Source organism: Cataglyphis hispanica, chromosome 4, assembly GCF_021464435.1.
Source record: "Cataglyphis hispanica isolate Lineage 1 chromosome 4, ULB_Chis1_1.0, whole genome shotgun sequence".
Lineage (NCBI taxonomy): Eukaryota > Metazoa > Arthropoda > Insecta > Hymenoptera > Formicidae > Cataglyphis > Cataglyphis hispanica.
In genome coordinates this window covers 261,314-289,157 of record NC_065957.1, presented here as the reverse complement: position 1 = coordinate 289,157, position 27,844 = coordinate 261,314, and the positions used below count along the sequence as shown (strand labels likewise).

The following is a 27,844-nucleotide window of genomic DNA, read 5'->3' as shown; positions in this document are numbered from 1 at the left end:
TAAAATACCAATGACGTGATTAAGCGGTACTTCTCGTAGACAAATAATTCGATCATTATCTGTAAAAGTTTTCCTCTTCTTCTATACGCAATTATATGTTTACATCGCGAAAAAGAGCGAAGATCCTCTTTCTAGGTATAAAAGTTCTTTTAAAAAATGAGCTCAATTATATTATGTGAAAATTATTTCATAATAAGATTGTTGAAAAAAGAAAAAGCTAAAGTAAACAATAAATTAACAAGTCATGTCTCGTTTACGGTTCACGTTGGTGATCAGCAAGCTAAGCTCGCTCTCACCGTTACTAGACACGGTGCATTCGATAATGCACCGGTTCGCCTGCTGTTACCCCACGGGGAGAGCTCGGATTCCTGAAGACATCGGGGAAAGAAAGAGCTATGCGCGGCAGGCAAGTACCGTCGAGGGGGGGAGGAGGAAGGATTAGAAGAAGGGAACGGTTCGCCGCCGGGAAGGATTGTGGTGGGCAGAGGAAGGGGAATGACAACAGGCGTGATTATGCAGAAATGCGAGGCGTGGCATTCGTAAGGAAAAGAGAGAAGGAAAAAAAAGATGCCTTAAGTGAAGTCTATATTCGTGCCGAGCCGACGGCGATTCTGCGTGTGTCGACTAAAAGGCGCGCGCGTTTAAGGATGTATGTGTCACGTGTCAAAACATTGGCATGTGACATACGAAAATTTCGTAGATTGTTTTAATATTCCTTCCGAGTATCTGTGCAAAATCTCAACACGATTTTCTCTTAACGGTTTGGAAATTATTCAAGAAATTATTTCATCAGTTCATATTTATTTCAGTGATTTTCCAAACATAAATAAACATTTATAAACGTAAAAAAGTATATATTTTTTTTAAATTTTGATTGCTCTTTGCTATAGTACAGCCAAAACATCTTGAAATACCAAATTAAATAATTTTCTTTTCACCATCATCCGTCTTGGGATGATGACGTCGATGATCTCGAGAGAATAAGATACCATCCACTACTTTCCAGATGTATATCACCTACTTTGTGAGATCTGCGATAAAAAAAAAAGATCTCGCGCGCGCAGATAGATTTGGATAAATCGCCAGGCGACTTGTTCTACTGCGAAATCAAATTAGGTATGCTAGTTGTGCTACATATCTTACAACTGGAAATGGCGTACGGTAAAACACGGAATGAATAAGCATGTTCCACTCGCGATGTCGAGAAAAATTGAAGAATACGCGTTTTACATTCTCGAGATTGTGAATTGCAAAATAGCACTCTATTCCGTTAATATAAATTCTGAAATAAAATTTTTCCGCCCTAAGTCTGAGCTTATTAATGTCACTCAGATGATCCTTTTATATAACAAATAATTAATTTGAATAATTATTTGCATTATTAGCATATTTTTTGATAGAAATAATAATAAAAACGGTGTGTTCGATAAAATACATAACTCTGAAAAAAAAAAATAAATAATAGTTCGTAATCCTCAATATATAAGGATAGTTCAGATTGATAGGCAAATTTATCTAATGAATTAGTCACATATTAATGATTGCTTATTTCTGTGGTTATTTGTATCTTTAATTATATCATATCCTTTTCCAATCCTTTTGTTTATATATATTTCGCTCTTATATTTTTATATTATCTCATATTACAATCTGCGATCAATATTTAATTAAAATATTCATAATTAAGACATTCAGTAATGACACCTGCAATATATTTTATATTTCATGGCATCTCGATTGTGTAATAATAGAAAAATTGGGCCGCTAGAAATGTGGCGTCTCGGCATTTCCCTATCTTTTCAAGAGGCTCGTATTGTCGCATCGTAATCACATGGTCGTTAGGCTTACGGCGAGCGCGATAGCAGGTTGTTATCACCATTATTTACACCGTCTGTATATACGCGCACTCACGGTAAAGTGTTACAAATACATGTTCCTTGAGCGCTACAATCGGAACGCGCGGAATTCATGGTATTGATAAAATATCAATCGATGACACTCGAATTACGCCTATAGCGGGCTGGCAAACAAACAATTGCGTTCACGCACGTATTTAAAACGCATTAAAAAAATTGCTTTCTCGAAGTAAGATAAAAAGGCGCATTAAATAAATGCGTATGTTTGCACAAAAAAAATGTTGTAAAAAAAGTCTAGTATTAATTTATATTTTATCTCTATTATATATATATATATCTCTTATTATACATTTATATATATATATATATATATATATATATATATATATATATATTATAATTATATATTAATTAATATGTTATATATAATTAGATTATAATTTATATTTCATCTATATTATTATTTCTATTATTATTTCTATTATTTTTTTTTATTATTGTTTGTATTATTATCATATATTTTTGTTGAACTCATTATTTATTTATATATTATATTACATTATTTTTATTATTTATATATTATACATACGATTATTTCTCCCACATCTCTCAATTTTGCGAATATCGGCATAATTTTACAGTTATATGTTAATTGGAAACATTGTTTTCTTTTCGTGCTGACGTAAAACACGGTCGTATACCTCTGGTTATGTATTCTCGTTAGCCTCGCGACTAATAGCACGTTAATTCCCGATATCATCTCATGTGCACACGAGGAGAGATAGCCGGCCGTCATATATATATATATATATATATATATATATATATATATATATATATATATATATACCACGTATTATTTATATATATATTGTAAGGATAGACACGAGCAACTTAATCAAAAGAATTAAGAAAACACTCAATTAGGGTGAAAACAATGTCTTGCTTTATTATACGAGGCGTAGTCCTTCCTCATTCCCCTGTTTCTCTCTCGAGCGCCCAAGATCGCTTTTCACGCACGCGCAACATTCAAAAATAACAGTAGCAGTACTTATGCGCGCGAATATAAACTTAGTATTAACTGAAATCTATATCACTTTAGATAAACGCAAACAAAAGATATGAACACATATAAGATAAGAAACTAATCTTCTCGAACAATAAACATAAATATCTTAATAACTAACTCTTATATCTAAACACATGCCTTACAATATACAGGGTGTCCGATAATTCGCGGACTTCCTTTTAAGGGAAGGTAGAGGGTGTTATTCTGAATAGAAAAGTCCTGTATCATTTTGTGATTTTCTCAATATTTAAGAAAATATTAATTTTAAAAGATCAGCCAACGAAGTGCCGCGAAAAGCTCGTGGCGCGAAAATGCCTCCCACTGTCAATTGATACTCGGTCCGCGGCGAAGCAATGGGAGGAGCAGTTTGCGAGCATGCTTCGCTATGGCAACCAAAAGAAATATACACATAATGCGCGCTCCGTTTTATGTATGTGATCTTTTCATTATGTGTGTATTTTATTCAGAATAACACCCTCTACCTTCCCTTAAAAGGAAGTCCGCGAATTATCGGACACCCTGTACATATCTTCTGTTCGCGAAACTCGTATTGCCACGCGCGTGTACGTAGAAAATCATCAAATTACACGAGAGAGCGCACGCGTGCAGGGATGCGTGACTCGTAAATCACGCTTCGATATGAAAACGCGCGTAAAAGTAGGAGACTTTCATAAATAAGGCTGCACCAAATTCATCGTATCGGGAGGGGAGAGGGAGAGAGGCTCGTCAAGTCTGGTAGCACTGGTGATAAAACGTGGGAGGACTGCTTTTCATTATGTAATTCCATGCGTGCGGGTGCGTCGTACACGAGCACGTATGGCGTAGGACGTCGTGTAAGATCGAAAGAGGATAAAGAAAAAGAAAAGAGGGACTATCCTCGTACTCTAGTGCGTTATAATCCGTTTCAAGAGAGATGGTCATGAGAGGAAATAAGTGGGATAATCGGTCGGATGAATAGTAGGCAAGAGAATGACACCGATTTAGCAGCGCGTTGGTCTCTCTCTATTCTCGTAGAATCGTTCTAAATCGCGTATCGATATAAAAGAAAATAGTTTTTTTTTTTTTTATAAATCTAAATTAATATATACATGTTATAAATACCCCAATCCGCAACAAAATCTTCCGAAAGATTAAAAAAAAATTTAATGAAAAATAGAATTGACATATGCAAAATAAATGTTACATTTTTTGTAACATAATATAGTTACGTTCGTTATACACACACACACACACACACATAACGTACAATTTAATGGATAACACGTTTCTTCGTATTGAGTGTCGAGCAGTTATTTCTTGCCGACACAGAACCGAAGAACAAATAAGCTCCATAACTCAAAGATGTGTTTCCGCACCTTTGTGTACAATTTTAGATTTCACCGATAAGTGAAAATGTGGATATATACGCTAAGGAATGACAGGGAGAGGAGGAAGGGAGGGAGAGGAGGAAGGGAGGGAGAGGAGGAAGGGAGGGAGAGGAGGAAGGGAGGGAGAGGAACCCGTGTTTACCATATTATTACGTAAGAGGTGCGTGTCAAGTGACAGTTGCTTGTCAGCTGCCAGTTTTATCTTTTACCGCATCGTCTACAATTAGTAGCCTTCGTATATTGCCCCACTTTAGATATGTATGAGCTCGCACTTATGTACACGCCATTTGTTGTAATTGCAGATGGGCTTCCACTTGTGCTTTCACTCTAATTTTCTCAAATCTTCATAGAAATTTATCACGCCTATATCGTCCTTCATGGCAATTTCATTAATCGGGATTGTTATGATAAATTTTTAATTTGACTGATAAGACTTTTCAATCGCTTGACTAAAAATTTTATCATAATCTCATGATTATGATAAAATAATCTCAGATTATAAAATAATCTCGTGTATGTAAAAAATAAAATTTTCTCTACTATTTAATTTTTTAATATTCAATATTTAATAAATAATAACAAAAGATTGTTGCAAGGAGAGAAAGGGAGAGAGACGTAACAAAATTCCGGAATAAATAAAAAATTGATCAGAATATCTTTTCGGGATAGATTAATCCGCGTTTAAAATTGAAATAAATCGGTCGATGAAATCGGGAAAAATCGTCGCGAAAACCACGGGACCGACTCGACGTAAGAATGGGCCGGTGTTCACCGAACTGCGTGTGCTGCAAAGTTGCGAAACCCGTTTGCCGATATCTCGCTCATACCGGGCAGATAAAGAGCCGGCTCTTTATGCGGTCCTGCATTCTGCGCCCGGATTCCGCGAGTTCGCTCCGCTTACCTTCCCCCCTCCTCCTCCTCCTGCTCCTCCTCCTCCTCCTCGCGGTTCAATGGAACCGCGCGTACAATGCAATTTAGCACCGATCGCTTGCACGGTGCATTGCCTTAACGATGCAGTTTCTCCGCATCTCTCTCCTCTCTCTCTCTCTTTTTCTGCATGTATCTGGTATGGAGCAGATTGTGTTGAAAGGTGATCGAGAGCCTGCGTGTAGTGAGAAAATCTGCGATTGTGATATTGTCTTATCGTTTCGTAAACTTGAAAAATTGTGATCTAATAGCTCAAAAAATTAATCAACATTTAATTTTCTTGACTCAAAACAAAATAGATTTGTTTCTTTTTTTAATTTTGTTGGAAAATAATTAAATAATCCTCTGGATATTAATAATGTTAATAAAAATGATAAGCATTTCCTAAAAAGTTCTTCAACATCTCAATGCAGAGAATCTTTTAATAAATTTTGTTGTATGTATAAAAATATTTATGTCCTAATCGTCATAAATGCTGTTTAATTTTAACAGCATGCTCTAAGGTTTTGTACAAGATATTTAATAATTCTTCTAGAAATATATATCCAATATTTTATTAGTATATATATATATATATATATATATATATATATATATATATATAAATGTGTGTGTATTTTCTCTCTTTAATGCATGTTTATGAATCATGTGCACATGTTCTAATCGGTCTAGAGGCAATTGTCTTAAGTATCTTAGAATTAACTCAAGAGTCGTTAATTCTCGTCACAATTATCACAGCTAAACTGGATGGATTTGCGGATTCGTATAAAGTTGTGCAAAAAAAATCGTGACACTGTGTATGTGCACGCGTATGTGTTAAGCCTTACAGGATCTCGTTCGGAAAGCGTGTCAATGTCGGAGTATTCCACTTTATCTCAAACAGGAAGGCGTTATTACCGCTCTAATCGAAACATTGCCGCTCCAGTTGAGACGCTCATAGATGGGTGCGCTTTTATGTCCGATGGAAAGCGAAAATCCCATCGTGATCCGGGGGCGAGCCCGGGCCTAATGCGTTCTTCTTTTTTGTGCGTCCCACAATGCTCTCGTGAATGAAGACGGGACACAATGCGCGTGCCCTCGTCGCTGTATATACACATATGTGTGTGATCTGATTACCGACGTAATACATCGTGATTCATGCAACTGCGTCACTTCGCGTTCGTAGTAGCCGTTTTAATGGAATAATTTTGTTATCATATAAAATGTTCTGACGAAAATATGACTAGATAATTTGTGTGTAATGATTTTTATGAATTTGATTGATTCATTTATAAAGTTCGCATCTTATATCTATATATAAATTTGTAAAAATCGCGCGAAAACAATTATTCATGTGTTTAAATAATTTAAAAAATCCATTTATAAAAATAAATAAATAAATAAAATATAACAAAATTAATTACGAATTAATTAATTTATATAAAATTTTATAAATATATTTATATAATAATTATATTAAAATATAATAAAATTATGAATTATAATAATATAATTATAACAATATAATAATATAATTATATAATTATGAATTCATTAATTTATATAAAATTATATAAAATTATATAATATTTACATAAAATTTATATAATAAAATTTATATAATAATATTTACTAATTAATTTATATAAAATTATATAAAAATTTCATAAATCTCGCGTCTCTTGCGTCTCAACGCAATGAGACCAATACTATCTTATTCTCCTAATCAGTATTTCGATCTATAAATTTTTTCATTAATATATCACAGTATCCAATAAAACTTGAAATACAAAAAATCATCGTTAGCGCCTGCATACATAGATGCGCGTACGCGCTTTCTTAATCGCATAAAATCGGAAAAAAAATGCGGTCTTTATCGCGAATTTACCGCGTCAATGCGCGGGATGTAGGTAATGAGCGTAATTCGCGCGAGTGAGCTATTAATCCATTTCCACGGCACGGTCGAGATTTTCTTAGACTAACGCGCCTAGCGTGTATGGAAGGTGTGAGAAACCCGCAAACCGATTCTCATACGACATGTCCTAGATTCAAATATGATTCGCGTCGTCCTTTTACTATACGGCCGACGAATCTCGCGGAATGCATCCTCTCGTCACCGATGATCGCACGCTTTCTCTTCTTCCACCGCTTTAACACGCGTCGTTTTTATACCTGACGGAAAAGAGATTTAATTAAGTTCGGGGCATCTTGTATAAGCTCGTTTTATAGAAAAGAATTTTTTTTATATTATTTTTTACGTAAACGAAATCATATAAAACATCTTTATATAAAAGATATATATTGTTATAATAATCAAATATAAAATAATATATAAATAGTATATAAAATAATAATATTAATAGTAATTATATAATCTGCTTATATGACGTATGTGTTTCAGGCAGATAATCTTAAGCGATAATCTTAAGCGATACTCATAACTTTGTGAAAATTGCGCCTCGCGGATCTATATATTCATTATTATTAATTTCTTCTCGTCACGCGAGATTATACGCTGTAAAAGGTACAATTTCGGAGCAATGATTCAACTTTTGCCTTCGAAGATCCAATGCTATTGCATTCGCGCGAGACATATAAGGCGTCGATTTCTTCAGCGTTAAGAATGCGATTTAAACAATGCCTCTTTTTTTTATTATCATGATTATAATTTCTGCCCACACCACCTACTGCTATAAAACCTACTGTTATATTTCTGATTACTTTAACGCGTTTATTGCCACTTTTATGACATCTCTGTATAACATATAGCGAACATATATTTTGATTAACCGCCATGGATACACACGTGACGTACAATATCTCGTTTGGAGAGGAAACACGTGACCAAAAAAAATTGCAAGAAATCTTAACGACGACGTTAATGCCGTTCATGTATCATCACGCGAGTTTAATCTTGATTTTTTTGTCATAGAGGCTTTTTCTTCTAAATTATCAAAATGTAAACATGACGAGAAAAACACACATGCCGAAATATATATAATTGAAATAAAGATAATGCAATTAAAGAATTCTGCAAAAATATATATATATATATATATATATATATATATATATATATATATTATAAAAATATATATTATAATTGTCCCGCATAATTTTTTATTTTTGCCCCCGTGTCTCTTTCGTCTGTTCTCTGACTCTTCATATCATATTAGATGTCTCAAATCCGATAGGATCGATACGTTCCTCCACGCGACAGTAAACAGAGGATAGCCATTATGTGTAAACCAAACAATGTTACGAGCAGGTAGCAGCCAATATAGCACTTTACATTCGTTGCGCAGTACCTGCATATACCGGGTGTCCAATGTTATATGTATTTTTCCTTTCTAATAATTATCGATTCTGTGTATCTAGTGTTGGAGATCCAATCATGGAATATTAAATTTAAAGCGAGAGATGACTCTCATATATTTTACAGATCAATTAGAGTCGAGCCGTGCGCAAAAAACGTGAAAGTAAAAATGACTACGCACAAAAATTATCGAAATAGTGTCTGTCTCTCATGATTTGTTGTTCAATGCTAATTTATATAAAACATGTCATTATGCAAAATATGTCAAGTAACAATAGGATATAAAAACATGTCAATTAGCTTTAAAAACTTTAACTAATGTATTAAATATTGAGGTTTAAAACATTATAATTTTTAAATATATATATGTACAAGGTGTTTACGAAATACTTGGACAAACTTCTAGAGTGTATTCCTCGCGTCAAAATAAAGAAAAAAGACCCATATTAACCTGGCATCCCCACTACAAAAAATCGAGCTATAGTGCATAATTAAGTGCTAATTTGTTGCTAATTTATTGCCCTAAGCCCGAATTTATTGCTCTTACCCATGAGCAGGAAAACGATATTAAAGATGGCGGTGCTGATTGACATTTTAAGACCAAAATCATAGCAGCAACTAATTGCGTTGATATATTTTACTCTTGTGTGTAAGCTAGCACCCCCACTCTTTCGGTTCGATTTTTCTAAGTCAAACGTTGAGCAATAAATTCGATATTAAATATCTTGAGAGCAATAAATTAAAGAAATATTTTAAGACCAAAAGATTAGCAGCAACTAATTGCGTTGATATATTTTACTCTTGTGTGTAAGCTAGCACCCCCACTCTTTCGGTTCGATTTTTCTAAATCAAACGTTGAGCAATAAATTCGATATTAAATATCTTGAGAGCAATAAATTAAAGAAATATTTTAAGACCAAAAGATTAGCAGCAACTAATTGCGTTGATATACTTTACTCTTGTGTGTAAGCAGCACCCCCACTCTTTCGGTTCGATTTTTCTAAGTCAAACGTTGAGCAATAAATTCGATATTAAATATCTTGAGAGCAATAAATTAAAGAAATATTTTAAGACCAAAAGATTAGCAGCAACTAATTGCGTTGATATACTTTACTCTTGTGTGTAAGCTAGCACCCCCACTCTTTCGGTTCGATTTTTCTAAATCAAACGTTAAGCAATAAATTCGATATTAAATATCTTGAGAGCAATAAATTAAAGAAATATTTTAAGACCAAAAGATTAGTAGCAACTAATTGCGTTGATATACTTTACTCTTGTTGGCACGCTAGCACCGCCATCCTTTCGGATTGATTTTTCTAAGTCAAACATTGAGCAATAAATGTGATATTATATATATCTTGAGAGCAACAAATTAAAGAAATATTTTAAGACCAAAATCATAGCAGCAACTAATTGCGTTGATATACTTTACTCTTGTGTGTAAGCTAGCACCCCCATTCTTTCGGTTCGATTTTTTTCAATTAAAGTGCAAGCAATAAATGCAGAAATGATTTATTTTGATAACATTTAATGCCGAATACAATATTATAACAAATTGTTGTTGTTAGCTGCGTATTTTTAATGATTTTACTTTCCATGTTCATAATATATCATATTAGTGCATAATTAAAAATTTAATATTTTCAAAATTTGTTTGCGGTTTCTTTGAGCAATTAATTAGCAATAAATTCTAGTGTATTTGTTTTTTTATTTGTAACTAATTATATGTATTTTTCGGAAGTGGAGTGCTAGCTTAATGGCAAGTCAGCACCCCCATCTTTAATATCGTTTTCCTGCTCATGGGTAGGAGCAATAAATTCGGACTTAGAGCGATAAATTAGTATCAAATTAGCACTTAATTATGCACTATAGCTGAATCCGATTTTTCGTGGTGGGGGTGCCAGGTTAATGTGGGTACAAAAAAATTTATATAAACTCAGTCAAATATGAATGGTTGCAAATTTATAGTAAAACAAAGTTTATATTAACATTAATGACTTTTACTATTTAAAAATCCAAAGAATTGCAATTTTATTATCAACAAATTTTTCGTCTAATTTATTTAAATTTCTTTTTATATACTAAGGATATATAGTAAGTCATTTCTAAAAGTAAAAGATGCATGTACAGGGTGTTTCAGATTAGGTTAGAGAAACTTTAGGATCTTATAGGAAATAAATTAGGATCTTATAAGAAATAAACAGTATTAGCTTATTATCGTGAACTAAACTGATTCTGAATGTTCACATTAGAAATGTAAACAAAAATGCCTATGTGATCGAACGCTACAAATGTATGTAGTGTTTACATAAAGACGTTCAAAAGTTTTCAGTTTCAGTTTTTTTCATTGTTTTGAGCTTATTTTTTTTGAACGCCCTATCAGAATTACATAAATAAAATAATGTAAATGTTTAGTTTGTTATTTAATTACCTATCAGATTTATTTCATTACTTTTTTCAAATAAATAAAGGATTACTTTTAAAAAAACATCAAATAAATATGATTTTTTGACGTTTATTAGTTATAACTTTTTAACGAAGCGTTTCCGGACTTATGTTTATAGGAACTTTTTTGTTCCAAATTCAATTTCCTATAAGATCCTGAAGTTTCTCTAACCTGACCTGAAACACCCTGTATGTGATAATAAATTTTTACACACACATACATATACATTATTATATATCCTTGATATATAAAAAGAAGTTTAAATAAATTATACGAAAAGTTTGCTGATGATAAAATTACGATCCTCTGAATTAATAAAAATCAGTAAAACAGATTACAAAACATAGACCGAGATAAATAAATCTCACAAGCAAATGAAGGACAGCCTACACGCATACTTTCGCACTCAAACTAAAAACAATGTATCGCGGCTTTTGTTAAATTGCAAGCACGCCAGACAAGAAGACCGAGACAAGGAGAGAATATTCGCTCTCGAAACGTAATCATAAATTTCTTTATCTTTCGCGGAACTTGCGCGACAGAATGTCTTCCCTATGCAACGGCGTCGGTTAAAAGTAAATATGTATGTGTGTGTGTGTATATGTGTCGGAGCGTCGTCCGAATCATACGATCCGATTCTCGCGACACCGTCGGAATGGCTCTCTTCGCGAAAGTAATTTATTACCGCGGACCGGTTATAAGCGTCGCGCGATATTCCACGCATATTCTACGCGTGTGCGGAGATTGCGGGTGTCTTGTGCCCCTTGAGAGAAGTAAAGACCGTATCACATTTTATTAGCAACGAAAACTGATGGTATGAATGAAAGTCGATGATAACGAAAGTTATTATATAATCTGTCTATATGTATATTCGTTATGTCAAATATATATTTTTTATTTTGTTTCTTATGATTTATCTTAAGATATAATTTTGCAGATGATATTATTATTGTTTTAGTTCTCATAGAGCCTTGATTTAAATAATTTGGAATCCCTGGTTCCTAATTTTTTCTGTAGTTCTATATAATTTAAACTCTCTTATGAATGTAACTTGGGATGTACAATCATTTTTTTTTTTTTTTTTGGTATCTTGTATAAAACTAAACTAATTCATTTCTCATAAATTCCTTAATTTTAGTATTATAAAGAGCACTAGTCATGTATTCCTTGGATCAAAATCAAAAAAATTTACAAAAAATAAAAGTTGATCAATTCTCTCTTTCTCTCTCTCTCTCTCTCTGTCTGTCTGGCTGAAAAATTCACATATTATATATTTACTACATTTTTCATATATTATTATTATTATTATTATTATTATTATATATATTATTATTATTATTATATAAAATCTGTATCCTCCATACATTTTCTTATAGTCACTTTTGTATTGATATACTAAAGGTTCAATCTCAATGAATGAATAAAATACTAATAAAACTGAATTAATGGTAATAAAACGTATCCTCGATACGGCTTTAAGATGCGATACGCTGTGCGCACGTATGTAAACGCGTATATAATATGACATGACATGCTCACGGTGGTATCGGACACAACAAACGACCCGGTCAGGGAGTCCAGAAGCCACCGCACTTTCTAAAAGCCTTCGTCGGTTTTGTCTATCGTCCAATACCGCGGGTGTGCGTATCATGCGCGTGTTCGTCGTTTATAATACTAACCGTTTTTAATGACGCTCCTGAGATCGGCTCTCTTTCGGCTTATAACCATGTATAAAACCGGTATAAAAAAAAAGAAAAAAATGCTAAATTGCCCGAAAGCAAGCTTTTGACGTATCGGAATCCAGCGACGATGGAGCGAAAGGTTTGTACATATATTGTCTATTAAAATTAATTATTAAAATACAGAATTTCTTGAATTACAACACGATTATTCAAATCAAATATACAGAATTTTTTTTATTCTATTAATTTTTATTCTGTTAATAAATAATTTATATTTCGAAAAATTTCAGCCTGTCTATATAAAAAAAAAAACAACCCTAGAATTTTTCGAGTTTTAAATAGCTCTTTGCTTTTTCTTCGTTATCATATAAATAGAAAAATTAGTACAAAATAAATAAATTTATAAAATAAATAAACGAACTAAATAAACAAATTAAATAAACGAAGAAAAAAAACGAATTCCTCTCAAAAATGCGTATAAAAATTCTGCAATTATTTCGAAAGATTGAAGAAAAATACCTGGGAGATTGAAGGGTTTCTCAGGAGATTATTTTAAAAAACTTGATATTTCGCGAAATTTATTCACTTAATGCCGATGCGATCATTAATTATGTATAATGAAAAAAAAAAAAACCTAATGGAGATATCTCTCGTTTGCATACTCTTAGAATTCTGCGTGCGTGAATCCTGCGGGGGAAATACCGCAGGATCGAGAAGCGGCGAGAAATGTTGAAACGACATTCGGTCATTTCAACATTTCTCGCCGTTGGAGGAAAATGATTTTCTCCATCCGAGCGTAGCGCTCGCGGCTTAAACGACGCCGACGCCGCCGTGCCGGCCTTTGGGCGGATAAGAGTTGCCGAGCGGGAGGATCGGAGGTAACCGGAGAGACGCGACGGGCCTTATTTGCGACGATGATGCTGCCCGCGACGCGATGTATGTATGTACATATAGCGATATTTACAACTTGTACCGCGGTGTAAATTACTTGCTCGGATTTATGCAAGGAATGTCGCGCAACTGTCATCACTCCCGTGACATATCGCGAGATAGTTTCGCGTTATGGATGAGAATTGCGTAGAGAATGTTATAAGCGCCAAATTAGGGAAAACAAAATTTTTAATACCAGAGACACGGATATATAAAAATAAAAAAGAAAAAATGTGTAACATTTATATGAAAAATGTAGAAATATTAAATGATTATTGTAGCGACGAATGAGAAAATAAATTGCTATTAATGTGAAGTTATAATCAGAAGAATATTTATATACATACATACATATATATATATATACATATATATATATATAAATATATATAAATACATTAATACACAATATATTAACACCTTTTAGTATACCTATACACAGCTACGCATATTATAAAAAAAAATGTATCATAAAAATAATTACAATAGCGCACATTTTAAAATACAAAAGAAAATTTTCATGATGAAAAAATTATTATTGTTAATACTAATAAAATAACTGTATAATATAGAATTTAATTAATGTATAATTAGAATTTAATAACTGTATAATATAGAATTTCTTCTATATTATATAACATTATTGACACGTATAGTATTGAAACTGCAAAACAGAAACAAAATGAGACAAGTTTCAAGAACGGGAGAACAATCTTTCCATATCGAAATGAATATCTGTTGCCCACATTGTATGTACATCGCGTCCACGGCAAATTGATTTTTCAACAGACAACAGATGACACGAGTATGGATATATGTATGCAAGCAAAACCTAAGTTCGACTTTAATTATAGCGGATATACTCGTCGCGTTTGTAAACTTCCAAAGTCAAAAATCACAAAATTTATTAATTTGAAATAAAGAAAAAGATCATCATACGACTTCTAATAGCGCGATAATTGTAAATTTCGAAAGATCGCTAAATTCATTTAACCGATAAGTTATAAAATGTACGAGAGGATTATATATATATATATAGAGGCCACGTATATTATAAAATGGGTTCTTGAAGAAAACGCGCTCGGATGATAAATTCATCGCGTATCAATAGTAATCGATCGAGAGATGATCTATATATTATATTCTTCGAAATATGTCCCTCCTACTACACGAGACTGTATTTCCCAACTTAATAATCTCATCTCAAAAGTCTTTTAGACTTGAATACAAAATTACGGATCTCCTCTCACGAGTCACGCAAGGAGAAAAACATCTTTTTATCTTTGAACTAGAAATACGGAATACAAGGGGGAAAGGGGGGGGGGATATCTAGACTCCTTTAAAAATTTAAATACGATAAAATACATCAGGTACCAATTTCTCCGTAGTTCGATGTACTTATTCAAGTATTCCAGGTATATCTTCTTTATTCCTGGCGCCGAGGATTCGTCTCTGTCATCGTTTTGCATCATTTATTCGGCGAAAATATCGAACATTCGCGTCGCCGAGGACGAACGAGAACAGGTAAAAGAGCGATGCTTGAGCGCTTCCGCGTTTCTCCTCAGGTACGTAAATCTCTTGTCGCGATCCGCCAACATTCGCAATAGCGTGTGTGATAGCGTTCGTACGAGGGAATTCACCGGGAAACTAACATCTTATATACATACAATAAACACATACATACACACACATATGTATTGGTTGCTGTTACAATGGCATAGAGGTATTTCCTCTAAGGGTGCGCACTTTATTTTCCTTTGCCTCGCACCAAGCCTGTGTTAGCTCTAAGAATTTTAGTCTTAGAGGATATATTAAAGAAATTAATTTTGAGAAATTAATTATTCTTAAGGAAGTTAATTTCGACAAATTAATTGTTCTTAAAGAAATTAGTTTTGAAAAATTCATTATTTTTAAAGAAATGAATTTAAAAAAATTAATTGTTCTTAAAAAAATTAACTTTGAGGAATTAATTATTCTTAAGAAAACAAATTTGAAAAATTAATTGGTCTTAAGAAAGTTAATTTTGAGAAATTGATTGTTCTTGAAAAAATTAATTTTAAAAAATTAATTGTTCTTAAAAAATTAAGTTTGAGAAATTAATTGTTTTTAAGGAAATTAATTTGGAGAAATTAATTGTTCTTAAGGAAATTAATTTTAAGGAGCATCATAAATCTCAACTATCATAAACGAAAACGAGTCTCCTCCATATTTAAATTTATCATCGCTTATGTTTCATAATAGTATTGTAGCAAATTCTGCGATTTCGCGAAAACGAGATCTAAATATTCGCAAACGAAAGTAACAGCTCGAATCAATATTCGTAACGCGTAACATCGGAATTTCGCTAACGTCAACGTCGACGTAACAGATACCAGATACCGGCGTTCGGCCGCGGCACTCGACGTATTAAATTACTTTCACCGATCGAACCGTACGTACGTGTGGCCGCGGACTATGTGAAAATCTCATGCAAAAATGCGGGCGATTGTCACGAACCGATGCGAGAATGCGGTCCCAATAAGATACGGGGCGACCGACCCTTACGCGATCGAAGAATGTCAATCTTTTATTTCGATAATCGAAACCAAGTAATCGCGTACTCGGATTATATTTGCATGAAGGAATCCCGATTCTATCCATATTTATCGTAAAGTTGAGAATTTGGCGAACTTTAAGATTATTCACGAATTTTGAAAAAATTCTTGATATTAAATAAATATTTTTGAAGTGCGTATAAAAAGAGAAGATTAATATTTGATATCAAGAAAGGATTATTTCTAGCTTCGATCTTTATTTTTCTCTGTGTGTCGAGTTTTCTATTAATATTATAATTTACTACTAAATATTTTTTAAATACTTTCCCATAAAAAAAAAAAAAAACATTTTTCTTGAAGATAGTTTCTGATATTAAATTGCTGCAAAATTTGTGCAAAAACTCGCACCATTTGACTCGTTGCACCACTATTTCACGTAGAAAGTGTCACAGGATGTAAAATTACTTTCAATTCCCTTTCCAAAACGATAATGACAGATGTCAGATATATTTCATGCTGCGCAACTTTAAATCTTAGTCGCCAACGATCAAATCAAACACTCTAATTTTAACTTCCATTCGATTCTTTAAATATTTCATTTGAATTAAATGAATGACATATCGCATCAGTAAGAAAATCCGCGAAGCTCCAAAGAGAGAATATGCATCGCGAGAATCGATCGGAGACATTTAAAAATGGTATCAATTAACACTCGAATTGATATTCATCGAAGTGTGAAGTGCATCCCCTCTTGCTTTCTCGTCTGAATAGCATTCGCTTTATATATTGTTTGTTTTCGCAATGAACTTTGATACCTGACCATCCGATTTATCTTTCGAATCAAGAAAATGAAAATAAAAATCTAGAGCATATTCGCACTTTTATTAAATCAAATCATTCTCTTTAAAAAAAAAAAAAGTAAGCAGATAGAATGAGATTTGAAGTTTATCATTTCGATTTTCAAATGATAAGAACTAACGATGTTAATTATCAATTAGCATGGAATCATGCACTTAATGATGTTAGCGATTTCAGCGATTACGAAGAAAGGAATTCCACTTGTAAAATAAAAGAAAGAGAAGAGACAAATTAAGAAAGATGACTCTTGAAAAATGCAGTAATTAGAGAGAACTGACTATATGTGTACCATAATTTTATTCTCGTAATTATTTTATAACAATTATCTCTCGAAACGAAAAAAGTGATGCATCTTATCGCGTCATTGTAAAAAATTCTCGAAAAAGTACGTATTCATAAATTTCTGAAAATTCAAACACAAGAATTCAAAAATTCAAAGCAAGTCAAAAATTTTATTCGAATTTTATAATCATGTTAATTCGCTAACATTTTATGAATAATTATCGGCAGATCGAACGAAGAAACGGTCCATAATGTGTCATGTCAAAACGCCCATGACAACTGAGCGATCTGAAGAGAAATAATTCTTATTTTATAGATAATTTTTTAATTTTAATTTAATCATTATTTTATATGTAATATATTAATTATTTAATATATAATGATTGCACACATACACACACGTACAGTCAAATTTATTATTATTACTTATTATTTATTTCAATCATAAAATCATAATTAAAAGTTTATATATAAAAATAAGAATTATTTCCCCTTAGATTTCACTCACTTGTCACATTTAATATATTAATTATTTAATATTTAATTATTGCACATATATACATTCACATATACAGGCAAATTTATTATTATTACTTAATATTTATTTCAATCATGAAATAATAGTCAAAAGTTTATATATGAAAAATTATTTCCCTTTACATCGCTCACTTGTCAAACTGTGACAACGGATTACAAGCGAGATAGAGACTCACCCTTGTGTCTGCGCCACTGCCTGTAGAGAAGCGCGGCGACGGCGAGCAAGAGGATTGTCGTCAGAAAGGTCCCGATCACGGCCCCGGCCACGCTTCCCGCCCCGAAGCAGGTATCCTGCGCTGCTGCCGCTGTTGCTGTTGCGTCTTCCATGACTCGCTCGCGCTCAGCTCAGATTCGCCTCTCGCGCATATTCTCGCGCGAGGCTTCAACCGGTCGCGGCCGTTCTTTTGCCCGCGACTCGCCTCCGCTCTTTTTTTCTCCCCTTTTTCTTCCTTCCTTCCTTCTCGTCGTGTCGTCAATTTGATCGCATAGTTTCGCGCGTGTGCGAATCGTTCCCGGACGAAAGGCGCGCTCGCCGGTTCGCCTACCTTTATCCTTTTCTCTCTCTCTCTCTCTCCCCCTCTCTCCTCCGTTTCTTCTTTCTCGTTCCTCTCGTATCTAACACCGATGGTGTTCGTCTCGGACGCGCGAATTGAAAACACGTGTGGAGAGCGATTTATCGTCGAATCACAAACGTCGTCATCACGAGTCGGTTTCAAACGCGAACATGCACTCGCGTGAAGTTTCCTCCGCGACGTGAAGTCTCTGTCTGTCTGTCTGTCTGTCTGTCTCTCTCTCTCTTTCTCTCTGATGATGCTGCGAGACCAAAAGTTCTCGCTACAACTTACGATATTTGACGACGCGAGAATGACGGATTCGTCGGCGGTTTCTTAAACGAGCGCCGATCGCGAGCGAAAGATCTCTCTTCAACTCTCGAATCTGGAAATGTCAGTGCGACATTCTTATCGGATTTTTTCTACGAAACACGCGACTTCACGCTCGCGCGCGCAAAAATAAGAATCTCGCGAACGATGAGAAGTTGCACTCGCAACCGCACGACCCTCTCGCTGCAACGTCACGCGACGCACTGACTGACTGACGACTGACGAAACGAAGCCGCGGTCCGCGGAGCGAGTAAAACAGGTAGGCGAGCAACAGGTGCTTCTGACTCCTGCTAGACGGGGAGGGAGGAGGAAGGCAACGAGAGGAGGGAGGGAGAGATTGTCGTAGTCAGGGCCGTCCTTCGCGCGCGTCGAATGGGAGACTTGATTTAAGAATGATCCCCTTTCAAATTTCAATTTCAAATTTTATGCATCCGCACGCATTTGAATATAAAACTTTTTTCCACGGCATATACAAAACGCATTTTTAACTTTAAATAGATAAACTCGCAAGTAGATATAGAAAATATAAGCTTGAGGGATTGTTAAAGAAAAAGAATAGCTTTTTCTTAGAAATATATATATATATATATATATATATATATATATATATATATATATATGTTATTAACATATATTTTTTTTAAACTTTATTTTGAGAATACGCGTATAAAAATTTTAATTATGAAAATTTAATTATACGCGCGAGAGAGATAAATTATATTGTACTTGATACATACAATTTGTATTTTTATCTGAAACATCTTAAGAAATATTTTTACCTTATTTTTATCCTTGCTTTTCATTGGCAGCTTCTTCTGGAGGGAACATATCACAAGTAAATGTACGATATCGGTTTTCTGTAGATTGCGTTCAAAAACTATTCGGATTTCTACTCATCGGAATAGAGTAGGGTTCGATTGACCAATCAGAAATCTCGTTTCCTTTTATTCTGATTGGACTGAATCGAGCTCTAGCCCATCTGTCGAGTAAATCGGAATAGATTTTGGAACGCGACCGGAATCGCCATTCGAGAGAAGCAATAACGTCGTTCTCCTTCGATATCTTGCGTGAGAATCCTTAATCGACGAGAAACATGACCAAAAATCTGATGAAGAAACTGGAGAATGGCGATCATCGCGGGGCTCATGGACAGGCTTATAAAGATAAGAGCAAGCCCACAGACATTCGCAGCAGCAACATTAACGCTGCCAAGGGTAAGAGCAACACGCGATTCACCACGACCATGTCCTTTTTCCCCGGCGTGTCAAGAAAATATCACCTTATATAGCAATGTATCTTTTCAAGTGTGCATCGATATATTACATATCATAAATCGAGTCTGATTAAGAACAGGATTAAATGTCATTGCATGAATAAATGTAAATAAAATTTTTTCAAGATATAAGCTGAAAAGTCAGTATTCCTCCTGAAAATCCCTTTATTGCTATTCGAAATGAGCGAATTGCGTTCTTCGTTTCCTGTGTATTATTTTATATCAATTATTTCTCTCCTTGCAGCTGTTAGTGATGCAATCCGCACGAGTCTTGGACCCAGAGGAATGGACAAAATGGTAAATTTTATATTTATTTTGCTTTTTTGAAATTTATTTAAAATTATTGTAATATATTAATTGATATCTTATATGCGGATGACAGATTCAAGCTAGTAATGGAGAAGTTACCATCACAAATGATGGTGCTACTATTCTGAAAGAGATGAATGTAGTCCATCCTGCTGCAAAGATGGTAAGAAGATGGATAATTTTTTATTTAAATTTTATAAAATGTAATCACACATATAATGTATAATAAATTTTATGTTTATAGCTCGTTGAATTGTCTAAGGCTCAGGATGTTGAGGCTGGTGATGGTACGACAAGTGTTGTTGTCATAGGTGGTGCGCTTTTAGAGGCAGCGGAACGCTTGTTGCAGAAAGGTATTCATCCCACTTCGATTAGTGATGCTTTTCAGAAGGCAGCATCTAAAGCAGTATCGATTCTGACACATATGTCAATACCTGTTGACCTAACAGATAAAGAGTCTCTTGTAAAGGTTGCAGCGACATCTCTTAATTCAAAGGTATCTAAATTAGTATTGATGTGAGATTACAATAATAATTGTAATAATTTTCATTATCTTTGTATAATACTAAGTGTAATTATTTTATATATACATACAACATTTTAAAATATTTTTATAATTACATTATTTCAGGTTGTGCATCAACAATCTAGCCTTCTTGCGCCACTAGCTGTAGATGCAGTATTAAAAGTCACAGAGGAAGGAAAGGAAATATCAGTTGATTTGAATGTGAGAACAAATTCTTTTATATGTGTATTCTGTTGCTGATCTAACCTGAATTTTATTCATCAGCATTTTTTTATTATCTTCATAGGATATTAAAGTAATAAAAAAGTTAGGAGGTACTGTCGAAGATACTGAATTAATAGAAGGGTTGATATTTACTCAGAAGTCTTGTAATGTTAATGGCCCGAAACGTATCGAGAAAGCTAAAATTGGATTAATTCAATTCTGCATTTCACCACCAAAAACAGATGTGAGTGTCGCGAATGTGTAATAATATGAGCGTATTCGTATTTATCTTTGCATGAATGAATAAATTAATCTCTTAAATTTCTAGATGGATCATAATGTCGTTGTATCTGACTATGCGGCGATGGATCGTGTCCTAAAGGAAGAACGTGCTTACATATTGAATATTATTAAACAGATCAAGAAAACTGGTTGCAATGTACTTCTTGTGCAAAAGTCGATTTTGCGCGATGCTATTAGCGATCTCGCGATACATTTCTTAGACAAAATTAAAGTTATGGTAATAAAAGATATAGAACGCGAGGACATTCCCTTCGTGTGTAAAACATTAGGTTGCCGGCCGATTGCATCGCTAGATCACTTTGTAGCTGAAAATCTTGTTAACGCGGAACTTTGTGAAGAAGTGCAAACCGGAAATTCGAAATTTGTCAAGGTGAGTTTATTTGATAGAAACAGTAACATTATGAAAGTTAATGTCATATTTCTTTTTGTATTTCCATAATACAATGTGTTTTATATCTTTTATATGTAAGTTATTTTTATAATTGATATATATATATATATTTTTTCTTTAATATACATATATATATAGGTCACAGGAATTCAAAATCATGGAAAAACGGTTACAGTTCTCGTGCGCGGTAGCAACAAATTAGTATTGGAAGAAGCTGAGAGATCGCTGCACGACGCATTGTGCGTTATCCGTTGTTTGGTGAAACAAAGAGCGCTGATCGCTGGTGGCGGTGCACCGGAAATCGAATTGGCAATAAAGTTGGGAGAGTACGCAGTAACCTTAGGCGGAGTTGATGCATACTGTGTCAAGGCCTTTGCAAATGCACTTGAAGTTAGTACTAAATGCATTCCATAATTTATTTTGTAAATTAATTATATCTTATTTATGCTCTAATTGTTTTATATCTGTAAATATTAAACTATCAATTTTAGGTGATTCCGTCGACGTTAGCCGAGAATGCGGGGTTGAATCCGATAGCAACAGTAACCGAACTTCGCAATCGACATGCTAAGGGTGAATTAACAGCGGGAATTAACGTTCGAAAAGGTGCCATTACCAACATATTGGAGGAGAACGTAATTCAACCATTGTTGGTTTCCGCCAGTTCGATAACTCTCGCTTCCGAAACTGTACGCAGTATATTGAAAATCGATGACATTGTCAATACGAATCAATAAATCAAGAAATGCGATTTAAAATTTATTCTTTATTTACATAGCATAGTAAGTACAATTAATAATAACAATATATATCGTATATTTTGACGTATTTACGCGTTATCGATATACGCAACTTGATTTTCGTTACAGATTTTCCACGTTCATCACATTCGTCTGATTGGTTTTACAAAAGCCTATTCATTAACAATTAGATTCATATATACTTTTTGCAAAAGCTTTATATGATGTAATATTTTTTAAACACGCTAATACTGCAAACAATAAAAAGTTTACGAAATATCAATAATTTATTATTTTAATATATATAATAAAGCATAGATGTAATATGTTACATTGTGTTGTACTTATGAAAATTTTTGCCTCAAGAAAAAATCTTCAAATTTTTCTGGTTTGTTATTAAAAGGAAAAGGTAGGTAAACATACATCTACAAAACTTATTTCATAAATCTTATATACATATATTTGAGAAAGAAAAAAATATACATAACACATACATGTATGTGATTCTTTTAACATTTTAATCAAAATATAATCTCATACAAGGCGGCACTGAGGCCATTACATAAGTAAATATTAAGTACATCTTGCATATAATAAAAATATATGTATATGTGTATATATATGCATGTGTTAATATATACACAAAATAGATATATTTATCTATATTAGAAATTACTGCATTTATTTTTAATTATAACTCAGCTGCACAATCACGTCTATTGCTTAAACAAATAATAAATTTGATTTTAATAATTGTGAATTAAGTACATTTATATGTAATAATCATAATATTTGATATCTATCCCATCATATGGTGGAGAAATATCTGCAATGTGTTGATCACTATTTTAATAGTGGCAGTTTTTTTCTCTTTTTTATTTAAATAAGAATAGCATATTCTTTAAAATATGTTGAAATATAATCTAAAGAATATAAAAATTTCAAACACTTAATATAATTGGGAAAAATCTAAAGGGTTAATTATCTGAAACAAACATTTATAAAATTTTATACAATACAAAACAACAAAGAACATTCTTCTCCTGACTTTGATTAAAATACATTATAAATAAAATTTATGCAATTTCATCACAATTACATAAACGAAATGTTTGTATAAAATCTATTTATTTATATTAATAATGCTCATGGTAATTCTTCTTTTATTAAAGATGTAATATGTTTTACATCATTATGAAAAATATTCGACAACTGGTATAAAAATAAAAATGTCACTTGGAGATATTATGTATATCTAAATCTATTTTGATCTTCTAGAAAATGTATCTTTTATGTATAAATTTTTATATACATTTTCTCACATAAAATTCATATATGGATATATTCATTAAATAATTTTATAACTCATTTAAAATAATTATGCAGTTCTCTACACATGTACATATATAATAATGTAAGATTCTTTATTTTTTAAACAGCATGTAAAAAGAAAAAAAACATCATAATATTATCAATATTTCCAAAATTCGATTTCAAGAAATTGTTGAAATGTTGTTAAACATTTTAAAAGTTTTTAATGAATCAATTTTTTAGAAAAAATGTTATAGGAACAAATATTGGCAGTGACAATGGGCAGACCATCTGTCGAAATATTTTTTTTCATATACATCTTTTCATATATGAATAAATATTATTAAATACTAGTATTTTGTGTTAGAGCTATTTATCACTCAATAAGAAAGGATTAATATAATTAAATGAGATAAATAAAATTTTGCGTGACTAAATAACAGATAAAATTCATAGAAATAAATTAAATATTTAGATCGCAGACTTGATTAATCTTTAAACAAAATGATATTTTAAAGTTAAAGTTTATAAATTTGTAAAGATTTACTCTTTTCTGCACTTTATAATATAAATGTTTACTTGTGGATTCTTTCACACTTTGTGATAATATAATATAGATATAAAAGTTTAAATTGTTTTTGGATGGTTATTGTTCTCGTTCGCTGTGTATGTCAATATTGAAAATTGTAATTATTTATTTGTATATCACTGGTTAATATATGTATGATGAATTAGTCTTGCAAATATATGCCAAACCATCTTGCATTATATATTACTAAAAATAGATTGTGTACTCTCTCTGCAAAAATCTGTGCGCTACTTATCGAACAATGTACAAGTTTTAATAAGCAAAACAGATTTGATAATTATCTCTCCCATATTACCATCTTGGATGGATTTGATGAAAATTCCATTGTTGGTAAGTATTATTTATATCGCACGGCATTAGAGATAATTGTTGAGTTTGGGGATGAAGGGCCATACACTTTTTGTGTACTCTATGTAACAGAGTTTTTGTTTTCTACAAATGCAAATTAATATACATTAATAAAACGTAAGGTATAAAACTTTGCAGACATATTTATTTGAAAAATTTCTGTTGCTAAAAGATAAACTTACTTCATCATACTGCCATGGACCATCTGCTGTTCCTAGACGACAAAATGCATACTTTATACCTTGACCATCTGCTTCAACGCATCTTTCACCAATACCCAATTGACCTTTTGCATTCAATCTTATAAGCTAACAACAAATATGAAATAAAATTATAAATATAAAATAAAAAAATTGTCCAACTTATATGCCTAAATAAGAAAAAATAAGATATTTTCGTAAATTACCTGATTGTTTCCAAAGCCATGACAGTGAGAAGTAGCCATAAGACTTGGTGGTGCATGACCCATAGTATCCAAACATGATCCAGTTGCTACATTTCGTAACTAGATATTAAGAAGAAATTTATATATTTATATATCATTGTTTAATATAGAAGCACGTATTTGATTTGTTAATAAAACTTAAATACGTGTTCGTTTGTTCAACGCACCTCTCCCCAATGAATATTTGGTGGCAATTCTGGAAATTTGTCCAACACATCATATGCCACATTATCCATGTACCACTGGAAGCTCTTACATTTCTTCCGTTCTTTGAAGGCCAACTGCTCAGATATATCGCCGTGATCGAGCAATCGAGCCAATGGTTCCCTGGTATAAAAGAATTCCTTGTGTTTCTCGTCGAACCATGTTTCTATAACTCGTTTATAATTCTATAAAAGAATTTATTTTGCAATGATTTCTATCTCAGAGGGAAATAGTACCTATGTTTATAATATAAATTACTTACGATAGTTATCAACGGTCCTTTCTTCTTTTGAGCAAGCTTACCAAATGTATAAGGCATGAATCCTCGGTAAACATGTCCGACATGTGAACACGGTACCCACAAAATACTCCCGCCGCATTGCCATATCTTGAATGACAATTCGAAGTTTTCTCCTCCCCAAACAAGCAATCCCTCATCATATCCACCCAATGACAAAAAGTATTGTCGGTTTATCGCGAATAAGCCACCAGCGTGTGTAGGTGATCTGCAAGACGCACAAACGAGACAAAACTAGATGAAAAATATTATACTACAATAATAAAATTATATACAAAACTCTTGAAATAAAAATTGTACCTGTACGGCATACTATTGTGTGCACGTGTTTTGGCTTCTTGTCTGGGCAATTCGTTCTCTTTGTATAACATACCCCATTCGAAAATTCCTCTGTACAAATGGCCCTCCTGATATACAGGACGATACTCAAATGTTTTATGATCTATGCCATCTATCACAGGAACTGTCATTACATTCCTGAAAAAAAAAAAAAAATACATATATATATATTCTTTTAGAAAAAAAATTTAATTTATTATATTTGTTAACAGAAAACTTTGTATGAAAAATTCTATTGGACTATATTTATTTGATTATATTTCATGTATTATATATTTGATTATTTTTCAAGATATACAAATATTATTCAAAAATGCTTCCTTTCAATTTTCTTAAACTGTATATAATATTGAATCATTTATTATTTATGATTGTAATTTTACCTATTTTCAGAAATTGGAGCTAAAAGCGGTGGCAACCAATTGACATTGACTTCACAATGAGCATCTAAAAATACTATTACTTCACCCTTGGCTTCCCGCGCTCCTCGGGATCGAGTTCGTATTAAACCCTGTCTCTCATAGTTTCTAAGTAATCTAACTTTTCCTCCCCATTGTTCAATATAGGAATCTAAATCACTTTTTAAATTTTCTGCAAGAGATTATATATGGCTTTATTTTTATTAATTATCAGACACACATTTCTCAGATTTTATATCTTATATTAAACTCATACCTTTATCAGAGAAATCATCAACACACAGAAATTATCAGACACACATTTCTCAGATTTTATATCTTATATTAAACTCATACCTTTATCAGAGAAATCATCAACAAGAAGGATCTCCTCTAAAAATTTTGATGGAGTGCGTTCTATAACACTATGAATAGTTCGCAATAAAACGGACCAACCCTCGTTATGGAAAACTATAATGACACTGGTGCGTGGTAATTCCTCTGGATAATTCCAATGTTTACATCTGCATCATATAAGAAAAGATATAAAAATATAAATACAAAATTTAATATTATTAGCCAAAAAAGGGGACTTACTCTGCTGGCCTAGTATCTGGAATTGATCTCGACAATGATATTTCATCAGAACATACCATGTTCATGCCATAATCGGATTCCGATTGCTGAACATCATTTAGTTGATCGTCTCTTAAAATATGTGGTTTACCATTTTCTCCAGGACCAGTTCTAACTGGTACATCGCGTGGCTCATAATTTCCTAAACCTTCTACTAACACTGGTACCTATGTAATACAATAAAAAAAATATAGAAAAAATATTTGAAATTTTTTGATGCCTATTTGTTTTGAGTAAACTATGTATTTATTAAAAATAGGCGAATGTGTCAAAGAATTTACCTGTTTCTGTCTAAGACCCTGTGCCCATTCTTTTATATCATTCATATGATTGTCTGAAGATAAATTAAGGAGAATATATAAAAGCAATAACATCAGTGTACAGCCAATGAGTATATGGAACAAGCGATTTCTTCTAAACTGTACAATCCTCATCTTTCGTAAGCTAATATATCTAAAAACTTAAACCTACGATTATTAATAGAAATTTTTTTTTAATTTTCAACAGAGTTTAATATACAATATTTCTCGAAAATTCTTTCAACGATGCGCGTTTTATTTCAATACTACGCGGTTCATAATTTAATCGCTACGTAATTGGGAAACTCGTCCTGTTTTCAGCCGACAATTTCAAAAGATAAATAAATGAAATACACGATACCTCTTGTTGGAAGAAATAAATCGGGATAACGCAAAACCGGCTCGACAGCGTACATTCGTCAACTTATCGAACGTCAATAATAATTATAGACAGTTAACAAACTTATTCATCATATCAAGAATCAAGAACCGTAATGTTCACATTTGCATATATAAAAGCGGCCAACGTGTCGCCAGCTGTCACTGGTACTATAGATACTAAAAATG

At 32.7% G+C, this 27,844-nt stretch overlaps 3 protein-coding genes across 6 annotated transcripts in view; 1 reads left to right on the top strand and 2 right to left on the bottom strand.

Annotated features, from left to right (window-relative positions):
* The window catches only part of LOC126849064 (uncharacterized), a 34,557-nt gene extending 15,637 nt beyond the window's left edge, over positions 1–18,920 (bottom strand). For both annotated transcript variants that reach the window (XM_050590555.1, XM_050590556.1), the window contains exon 1: positions 17,960–18,920. In XM_050590555.1, the coding sequence (XP_050446512.1) occupies positions 17,960–18,110 (151 nt within the window). In that variant the 5' untranslated portion in view covers positions 18,111–18,920. The remainder of the gene's footprint in view (positions 1–17,959) is intronic.
* A 742-nt stretch (positions 18,921–19,662) lies between these two features.
* Positions 19,663–22,696, top strand: LOC126848871 (T-complex protein 1 subunit delta). The gene is made up of 10 exons (XM_050590147.1): positions 19,663–19,878; positions 20,182–20,234; positions 20,320–20,409; positions 20,491–20,742; positions 20,878–20,973; positions 21,059–21,220; positions 21,305–21,649; positions 21,809–22,060; positions 22,162–22,452; positions 22,540–22,696. The coding sequence occupies exons 1-9, from the start codon at positions 19,758–19,760 to the stop codon at positions 22,405–22,407; spliced, it is 1,617 nt and encodes a 538-aa protein (XP_050446104.1). The 5' UTR covers positions 19,663–19,757; the 3' UTR covers positions 22,408–22,452; positions 22,540–22,696.
* A 1,702-nt stretch (positions 22,697–24,398) lies between these two features.
* Positions 24,399–27,831, bottom strand: LOC126848870 (N-acetylgalactosaminyltransferase 7). 3 transcript variants are annotated; one of them, XM_050590144.1, is made up of 11 exons: positions 27,639–27,831; positions 27,260–27,438; positions 26,940–27,145; positions 26,700–26,866; positions 26,328–26,535; positions 25,906–26,082; positions 25,570–25,813; positions 25,271–25,492; positions 25,065–25,163; positions 24,841–24,966; positions 24,399–24,742 (listed from the first exon to the last, which is right to left on the bottom strand). In XM_050590144.1, the coding sequence occupies exons 1-11, from the start codon at positions 27,691–27,693 to the stop codon at positions 24,602–24,604; spliced, it is 1,824 nt and encodes a 607-aa protein (XP_050446101.1). In that variant the 5' UTR covers positions 27,694–27,831; the 3' UTR covers positions 24,399–24,601. The 3 variants fall into 3 exon arrangements, with proteins under 3 accessions (XP_050446101.1, XP_050446102.1, XP_050446103.1); XM_050590145.1 differs by having other exon boundaries at positions 27,260–27,445; positions 27,639–27,788; XM_050590146.1 differs by having other exon boundaries at positions 27,260–27,431; positions 27,639–27,775.
* Between the last annotated feature and the right edge of the window lie 13 nt (positions 27,832–27,844).

Bases quoted from the DNA above. Each gene is read 5' to 3' on its own strand.
- LOC126848871 (XM_050590147.1), top strand. From the start codon at position 19,758: ATGACCAAAAATCTGATGAAGAAACTGGAGAATGGCGATCATCGCGGG. The intron at 20,410-20,490 runs GTAAGAAGATGG...TTATGTTTATAG, and splicing joins TCCATCCTGCTGCAAAGATG to CTCGTTGAATTGTCTAAGGC. The intron at 21,650-21,808 runs GTGAGTTTATTT...ATATATATATAG, and splicing joins GAAATTCGAAATTTGTCAAG to GTCACAGGAATTCAAAATCA.
- LOC126848870 (XM_050590144.1), bottom strand. From the start codon at position 27,693: ATGTACGCTGTCGAGCCGGTTTTGCGTTATCCCGATTTATTTCTTCCA. The intron at 26,536-26,699 runs GTATGAGTTTAA...AATCTCTTGCAG, and splicing joins TGATGATTTCTCTGATAAAG to AAAATTTAAAAAGTGATTTA. The intron at 26,083-26,327 runs GTAAAATTACAA...TTTTTTTTTCAG, and splicing joins GCTCCAATTTCTGAAAATAG to GAATGTAATGACAGTTCCTG.